We start from the raw sequence: 8,799 nt of genomic DNA, 5'->3' as shown, positions 1-8,799 counted from the left end.
CCCTCCCCGAATAATTATTACATTACTTCAAGAAAGAGTATATTTTTTTCATGCATAAATCAAATTCTCATCTTGTCTTTTTTTTTTCTTTTTTTTTGTCTTCTTTAAATTACATTTGAACACAGAACACATATAATAAATACTCTTGTACGACATGACTCAGAGAAAAGTAACACATCTGAACGCAAAGGTATTGTCATCATTATTAGTTTTTCTTTTTTTTCTTTTTTTTTTTTTAAAAGGACTTGTTTAAATATGAAATCTGTAAACTCCAAGGGTCCTTTTTTTTAATCTTTCTCTCTCTCTTTCTCTCTCTCTTTCTCTCTCTTTTTTTTTTAAAATCGTGAAACTATCCAGCTTTCATTTCCTTAACATTCAATATGTCTCCCATTGAACGCGTCAAAGAAATAAGAACATGCCGTCTTCTGCAAAATTATAATTTAACAGTATAAAGCTTCAAGTCACAAATTCCAAAAACTAGCTAAGTAATTTTTTTTATTTTTATCACATAAACTATACATTAAATATTTTGAGGTATTTCAGAGAACATTGTCAAAGGCTTGTAAGGTCTGTGCTGGGTGGAAAAGAAGGCTTTCTCCTGCATAGAGAACGTCTTTGGTATCACAAGCCATGGGGGTGTCGGGTAGAAGTGGGGTGGCACGGCCACGGGGCGGGGGGGGGCAAGATCTGGCCAAGGCAGTGGCGTGGAGGGGGGGCAGGGGGGGGAGATGGGGGTGGGGGATGCTCTGACCTGCTCTGTCAGGTTGCCCAGTGGGATGGAGGACCCTGGGGGGGTCCTGGACGGGCTTGCTGTCACCAGGGGGGCTGGCCCTGGGCAAGTTTGGTCCAACTCAAAAGGAGCCGCCTCAGCCAGAGCCTGAAGCCAGTAGGTTTGATTCAAGGGCAGGTTTCCCTAAGCGAAGCGTTCGGAAAAGTCGCTGCGGGAGGGCAGCTTCGCCGGTGGTCCTCCCGGAGCAGAGCCGGCTGTGCCCATCTCCCCCAGTGAGCCAAAAATGCCCCTTCGGGGGACTCTAGGAATGGTTCCTGCTGGAAGGTTCCACACTCCAAACCACTCCCTAACGGAGGGGTTTGGAGAACGTTCCACTGCTCCTGCCTTCATCTTTCCAGACAGAAATGCCACCATCCCTCCCTGCATGACCAAAGAGGGAAACCGAGCCCCGAGGCTGAGCTGGGCGAGGAAGAAACACCCCGTGATGAAACCCACATCTTCACCCGGGGGGGCTTCTGCAGGGTCCCAGCACCAAGCTGGGCTGGGGAAGGATGCGGAGTGAAGCCTTTCGCCGGGAACGGTGCCCCGAAGGGACCTGAACACCAGGTCAGTGCTCCTGGGGAAGAGGGGATGGATGGAGGGACCTGGGGGACCATGGGGACATCTGAGAGAGGGGGGACACGTCGGGGAACCAGCACCTTTCCCGCAGCGAGTGGCAGGGGGGATGCTTTCTCTTCAATTAGGACAAGGGTTGGGTTTCTTTCCTTCATCCCAACACCCAAAGACTACAAGAGTTGCCGAAATCCGTGCCTTTGGAGAGCTGAGGTAACAGTGAGTCTTTAGGATCAAAGCAGAGGAGCAAAGAAATGGCCACACACCTTTGGTACAAGAAAAAGGCACTCATCTACCACACTGCCATCCCGGAGTCGCTCGCTTGCCTTCTCCCTCACTCTCTAGGGATCTGGGGGGGCTGGGGGGGGCTGGGGGGGGGGGAGGGGCTCTCGGCCGGGGTAGGGGGGCTCTCGGATGGCCCCTCTGCGGGGAGCAGGGAAAGTGGCGTTTCCAGCACAGACCAGACAAGGCAACAAAATCTTTGGTATCAGACGTGATTTTCAAATCACAAAAATTGAAAACTCAAGTGAGGTAGCCTTTATTCTCGGGTTCTCACTAGAAATGTCTTTGCATCCTTGAGGGCCTGTGGCATTTACTCTTTTTTTTTTTCCTTTTATTTTTTTCTTTTCTTTCTTTTCCTTTTTTTCCCTTTTTTTTTTTTTTTTTTTTCCTGTGTGTTTTTCACTTCCCAAACCAAGGCCCCCTTCCTGGCTTTTCAGCCCTTGAATACTACTCGATGGGGTTCAGGAGTCCACCACCATCGTCACCACGTCACGACAAGACAAGAAGAAACAACGTTAGGGGAAAAAATTAGTGGCGGGGAGTGGGGTCCTGGGGGGATGAGATTTGCTTTGCCATTAGTTTTTGGGTTGTGATTGGCAAAATACGCTGCGGCACCTGCCCCTTCCTGCTCCTTCCCTCTCTCCCACGCTCTCCTTCCAGCAATAAATTGGTTTAGTTTGGTGTGACCGTGTCCAGTCCGACACCCCCAACCCCTCCGCCACCCACCTACCCCAGGAGCTCTTTGGTTAAAGGTGTCCTCTAACCCCACTGGTGACCACAGCTGGTCAGGGCTTCATGTGCAGGGTTGTTTGTTTTTTGGGGTTTTGTTTTTTTTCATTCTTTTGTCCTTTCTTTCCTCTTTTTTTGGGGTGCTTTTGGGGGGTTGGTTTTTTTTTTTTTGGTGAACACATACACTTCTTTTTTTTTTTCCATTTTTCCTTCTTTTCAACAAGGTGCCTTCCTGTTACACAACTGATCACTCTCAAAGTAAAGTGAATCGAAGAAACCATAGCGCTAGAACACAGATGGTACTATTTTACCCGCATAAATTCAATAGTGTCCTTTTTTTTTTTTCTTTTTTTTTTCTTTTTTTTTTTTTTTGGTTGACGGTTAGTTTTGGAGGATGTTTTTTTTTGTTTTGTTTTCCCCAGGTGGTGGAGGGAGGAGGGGACCTTGCCTCCCCCTCCAACCCCAAGCTTCTCCCAGCCCTCCCCTGTCCCCGGCAGCACCTCCTGCTCCTCCGAGGACACCCCAGATTGGCGAGGAGCCCGTGGGTCAGCTGGGACGAGGGCTGATTCTAAGGGTTTGGCCTCATGATTGCTTTTTTATATGGCACAAGTCACCATCGAGAGCTCGGAGGAAACGATCGTTTTGAAGCTAGTACCATTGCTCCAGAAATTCGCGTTTTAAGGCAGGTTGTTAATTGGCACAAAAAAAAAAAACAAACCAAAACATCTGGCGTCTTTTTGGTAAGTTGCCGGTCTTTGCGTTGAGCTTGTTTGGTTGTGGTTTCTGTGATTATTCCTTTCTCTAGGTTGGTTTTTTTTTTCCCTTTCAATTTTGTCGGGGAGTTTTCCCCCTTCTCACACCCAGGGCTGGATTTCACCACCAGATCCCTCGGATTTTTCTTTTCCCACCGTACACCGACGTTGGTTCCCGGGAGGGAATTTTTGTTGTTGGGTTTTTGGTTTTGTAATTTCTTTGGTAACAGAGATGAAGAGGGGGGACGGAAGGGGGAAATAGTGTGTGTCGAGGGGTAGATGGGGCAAGACAAAAAGCCAACAGATCTGCTTTGTCTTTGTCCATTCCTCAACCGAAAAGTGAACCAGAAATCCAGCAGTGAATGGTCGAGCCAGTCACCAGGAAAGGTCAGATCCTTCGCTCCAAGTCTCTCCTCCCGTCTCCTTTCAAACAATTATTTTTTTAAATACCCGATTACTGTAGCTAAAATGTGCTTCTTTGACCTGCTTGGGCGCCAGGCAACGCGGTGCAGCCGCGGTCCCCTTCCGGCCGTGGCGCTGGGGGATGCTCGGGTGCATGGAGGCGGGCGGCCATGGCGAAGTGTCTCCTTTGCCATGGAGTTTCTCTGGGAGGGATCCAGGGACAGGTGCTCTTGTGGGTTGGGGTGTGTGTGTGCATGGGGGGCAGGGGATGGGTGCTCTTGGGGGTGACTGGGGAGCGGGGAGGGGTCGGAGGAAGACGCTTGTGGAGGAGACTGGGGCTACAGAAATGCCCTCAACCAGGTTTTCAAACCCCCGTGTGCCGATGGGAGAGGGTCTGGCTGCCGTGGGGAGCCCTGCTGCACCTCCGGGGGGGAAAAGCGACAGCAGCCGGAGACCTGGCAGGAGCCCGGTCACCCTCCAGGAACATGGGGAACATTTTCCCTGCTCATCCTCCTTCAAAACAGGAGGGGTTTGGCCCTGGTTCGGTGGGGTTGTGCCAGAGCCCAACCCCATGACTCTGCTTCTTGTATCTCCCCGACCTTTACCCCTCCACCACAGGAGCCATAAGGGTGGCTGTGGCAGGGATCAAGGTTGGGGGGGGGGGGGGGGCAGGGTGTGTCCCTCTCCCCAAAGACCCTGGTGAGCAGGTGAAGACAAGGTTCTGTGGTCCCCAAGGACCAGGGACGCTTCCAAACAGCACCTCGCCCTCCATCCCACGTCATTCCTCACTCCACACAGGTTTCCTCCGAGCCCTCCGGGGGATGGAGCTGACCCAGCTGCAAACTCTTTCCCTGCTCCACGAGCTGGGAGGACATGACAGTGGGATGTGGCACGAGGCCCATGTCCAGGGGTGATGCCCAGCTGAGGGTCTGGGAAGCTGATGGACTGGCAGCATCCAAAAGCACCCACCCCGCTGGGCTCGGGACATGCATGTGAGTCTGGGGTTGGCTTTGTCATGAGGAGGATGTCCAGAAAGGGACAGGGAGGGCTGGGGGGACATCATGCTTTGGAGAAAGTGCTTGTAGAAGAAGAGGGGACTCCGGGGTTGGTGCCTGGCTCCTCCTGCCAGCGGTTCATACATCGTCGGCGGGCATTCATGAAGAAGTTGCTGACGGTGTTGAGCTCTAAGCCCAGCTGCTGTGAGATGGTCATCTGCATCTCCTTGGATGGGCGCTTGTTCTCCTTGAAGATGGCGATCAGGGTGCGGCGCTGGAGGTCCGTGAAGACCAGCCGCTGCTTCTTGGGCTGCAGGCTCCTGTCTTTCTGCTGCTCTTGCTCTTTGCGTTTGCAAGCTAGATGTTCAAAAGAGAGAACAGGGCCATTAATTGGTGCTCACCAACCTGGCCCGCTTGTAGGTTGTCTGGCTGCCTCCCAAAAAAACAGGCCCTTCCCTCCAGTAAACCTGCTGGCTTGTTGCCCACCACTCCCTAGGCTACCTCCCTCATCTTCCTCCCTGTGCCTCCTGAGCGTCTGCTGGGATGGGACAACAGCCTCTGGTGACATCAGTACAGGAAAAGCCTGGGTGAAGCTCATCACCTCTTCAGATGCCCAGGAAAAGCCCAAGTCTTGGCGTCTCCAGCTAACCCCAGGACCAGAGACCAAGGAAACTCCCGGGCTGACTCTGCTCCCGCAGCTTGGCTGTTGGGACCTGCTCCATCCCTGTATTTTGGGGTTCATCCATCAGCCTCCCTCCCTTGCTGCGCTCTGGATGGTCTCCCATTGCCTCCTCATCCCCGCTGTGGATCTCGCTGGAGGACTCAGGGAACTGGTGTCTCTCAGCCATCACATCCAGCTGCCAGCTCTGAAATGCAGGGAAGAGCCAGGGACCAGGACATTACGAAAAGTCCAGTCTGCGGTCCCCATATCCCATGGCAGACAGCCTGGAAGGGCTGTTTGTGGTTCCACCTGTTCTGGGAAGGGGTTTTCCTGCCTCTGGAGGCTGGAGATCAGCTGGAGCCACCCGAAGCTCCGGGAAATGCAATTGTCCCTGCATGCCTTCGCTGCTGGATCCTGTGGCATGTGTGTCAGGTTGAGCCAGCAGCAAATTAAAAGCCTTCCCCACAGGTTTGGCTTGAGCCAAAGGTCAGGCCAAAGGTGCCGTCACATGGAGACAGGCTTCCAAGAGCCAGGAACACCCCCCTGACACCCCCCTGCTGCAGGCAAGGGTGGGAGGGAGGTGAGTACGCACCTTGTGATAAATGTATGCATTTTAATTGTGGGAATATCAAGCACACTGGGTGGAAGTGATGAGAAAAGGTGCCCTTTGCTACGATGTTTTTCTAGAAAATTATAGAATAACCGAAGTTGGTGGAGGTTGCTGGACTAGTCCCTACTCAAAGCAGGGCCGACCATGAAGCTGTTGAGGTTGGATCAGGATGCTCAGGGACTTGGTGGCTCAGGACTCGGCCAGACATGTGCGGGCACTGCAGGAGCGCAAGATGCCCACGGGCAAAGCAGGGTATGAGTCTGGCCCTCCAAGGCTGGGGACACGTTTCCTCCTGGAAAGCTCAGAAAAGACTGAGTAAACCATGGGCTAAAGACTTTCCAAGGGAAGTCCTGCTCTTGCCCCAGCAGTTTTCAGCCTTTGGGGTTTCTTGGTTCAGATCTTCCAGAGGATTTTGCAGGGAGGGCACAGGTCATTTGAGACATTTGCTGTTGGAACGTTGCTGGATGACAGATTTCAATTTGCTTCTCTCAGGCACTTCCAGGAGCCTCTTCGACCTGGTGCACAGACCTTGGAGGGACCAGAGGCCAAGGCTGAAAGCCGCTGCCACAGCGATGGAATGGCATCTTGGGTGCACGGGACAGGTATTCCCCTTGGGCTAACTACCTTCCTGCTACACAAACACACCTCCACGGCCGGGCTGAGTAAAAGGGTAGGCAGCTGTGTCACCTAGGAGTAACGGGAGGGTGTTTGAAGTCGTTTCTTCCTCACTAGAGAACAAGCAAGGTCTTCCTCTGATTTTTCTTCAGCTGGCCTGCACTACGAGTCCTCTTTACATCACCTTGAACTAACAGAAAAGGCTAGTATCCACCCCTTCCACCCAAAGCTGGGGAAATCTAGAGCTCGGTGAAGCAGATCATTTAACCAACCAATTGAGCCTTTTTTCCCTGGCTGCTGGGCTCATTCCTCGCCCCGTCCCCATGCAGTTGGTGGGAGACATCGGTTCTGCTCCCACTGGGGCAGGGGACAGGAGGCACCAAGCTCGGCACAGCCAACCACACTCAGTCAAAATCAGCCGACCCTGCTAAAGACAGTTAGTGGAAAGCCTTCCCCTCCCCTTCTCCCCGCCCCGCCCCCCCCCAGGCAGGTTTGGCTGCAAACCACCATCCTTAGGGACAAGGGACAGTCTGAGCCTTGGTGGTGCTGGGGGACCCTGTCCCAGGGGTACCTTACTCAAACAGCCAGCAGAGAATTGTTTAGTGGAAACCTACCCTATGACCATCAGATGCTTGCAAAAAGAACAAACAAAAAAAGTCTTTATAGAAAATTTGACTTTTTCCCAGGCATGAATTAAACAAACAAACAAAAAGAGACCCCCAGACTCCCCCCAAACCAAACCACAAACAGAAAAAGCCCCCCCCCCCCCGTACGTGCACATTCAGAGCAGCGTGTTTTCACCCTGCTGGACCCCTCACCCACCCACCACGTGCCCTCCCAGCATCCCCCCAGCATGCTTGGCTCCAGCCCTTGCTGGTGGCATGGGTGGGACCTCATGTCGATGGCGGGCACCTCACCCGGTCCCTGTGAGCATGGCTTTTGTTCTGCGTGAGTGGCACACACTGCATCTCTCTACCATACATATATATACACCAGGTACCTACAAATGTCCGTAGGTATGTGTAAATACATCCATACCCCCACGGGACCTGCCATGTGACATGCTGACCCAGCTCTAACCCTCGCAAAGCCACCCAGATCCAGGTTGTCCTCTTGTCCCCCTGCCTGTTGGCACCCACTCCCACCAGTGGTGCTGGACAGCCAGCCTGAGACCCAGCATTTCAGCTTTTCAACCTCCTGTTCCTCCCACACACACACCCCTCCATTCAATTTTTAGCAGTAATTATTACAAATCAGTCTGCCATTAATAACTCAAAGCTCCGAGGCAAACATTAACCATCAGGGCCTTGCCGGTAAAACTGTGACCCAGCATTAAAGCTGGTGCCGAGTATTGCTTAGACAGAGGTGACACCCTGCTCTGCACCCCTTGATCCCCCCATTATTTTTGGCCTGCAACACCACCGGCAGCCGCATCCCACATTTCCTGTGCTCGTTTGTTTATTTATTAATTTCTTTTTCTGCTGACGCAGCCCAACACCCCTCTTCCCCAGTTCAATCTAATTACAGCTCCACACAACAAAAATCGATAGTGACGCTGGTCAGATCTATTTACGGCAGCCATCAACCCCCCAACGGAGGATCTTTTTCCTATTCCCCATCCCCCGGGCGCTGCTTTCCCAGGCAGGCTGGCGGTGGCCATCCCCGTGTCCCCGCAGGCAGCAAGGGCTGGGGACAGGGGGCAGCCAGGGGCACGGCTCTGACTCCCACCCAGGCGAGCAGAGGGTGAGGGATTTTCTTTGTGCTTTAAACCCTCTTTTTTTCCGAGTCGCAACATCCAAACAACTCATCCTTGGCTTAATGCTGTTGCTTGTCCTTCCCAGGTCTCTGGGCCTGGCCACAGTCCATGGGGACGGGGACACGCTTCAGGGTGCTTTCACCCCTGCCTCTGTGTTACCTCCCCAGCAAACGCCCCAAGCACAGGCTTTATTCCCTGGCTTGTCCTGCTCCTCCTGGGGCACAGGAGACCCTGGCAGTACCAGCAGCAGTAGTGGGAGAGATGGATTGGGGTCCCCGTGGCCAGGGGAGATGCTCTGTTGGCCAGTAAAGGTTGAGCTCGCCCACAATGGAGGTCTTTCTCTCCTCTCGCCACCTCTCCCCAGCTCATTTCACAACGCCTGCACCTCTGAGACCTCCACAGCTCCACCAGGCTTGGCTGAAACCAGCCGACAAGTGCAGAAGTGACAAGGAGGGAACACAAGATGCAGTGAGATGGGGTGAAGGCACAGAGCCCCTTCCTTCCACACACCGGGCACGCCAGCAATCCCAGCGGTATTTCATCCCTAAGGTAGCTGACCTGGCTGCAGGAAAACCACTGGGAGCAAAGGCAAGGAGAAAACCCGGGGGGGGGGGGTGGGGGGGGGGGGGTGGGGGTGCGGGGGAGAAAGCAGGAG

At 53.2% G+C, this 8,799-nt stretch overlaps 1 protein-coding gene across 1 annotated transcript in view; it reads right to left on the bottom strand.

Moving 5' to 3' along the window:
- Positions 1 to 785: 785 nt before the first annotated feature.
- Positions 786 to 8,799, bottom strand: part of ONECUT3 (one cut homeobox 3) — a 28,625-nt gene continuing 20,611 nt past the window's right edge. Inside the window, exon 2 of the mRNA XM_080383061.1 lies at positions 786 to 4,859. Within this exon, the coding sequence (XP_080239187.1) occupies positions 4,567 to 4,859 (293 nt within the window). The 3' untranslated portion in view covers positions 786 to 4,566. The remainder of the gene's footprint in view (positions 4,860 to 8,799) is intronic.

Source organism: Falco punctatus, assembly GCF_963210335.1.
Source record: "Falco punctatus genome assembly, chromosome: 4".
In the NCBI taxonomy this organism is placed as follows: Eukaryota; Metazoa; Chordata; class Aves; order Falconiformes; family Falconidae; genus Falco; species Falco punctatus.
Note: the sequence above shows the minus strand (reverse complement) of the source record. Positions and strands in the feature narration are given on the sequence as shown.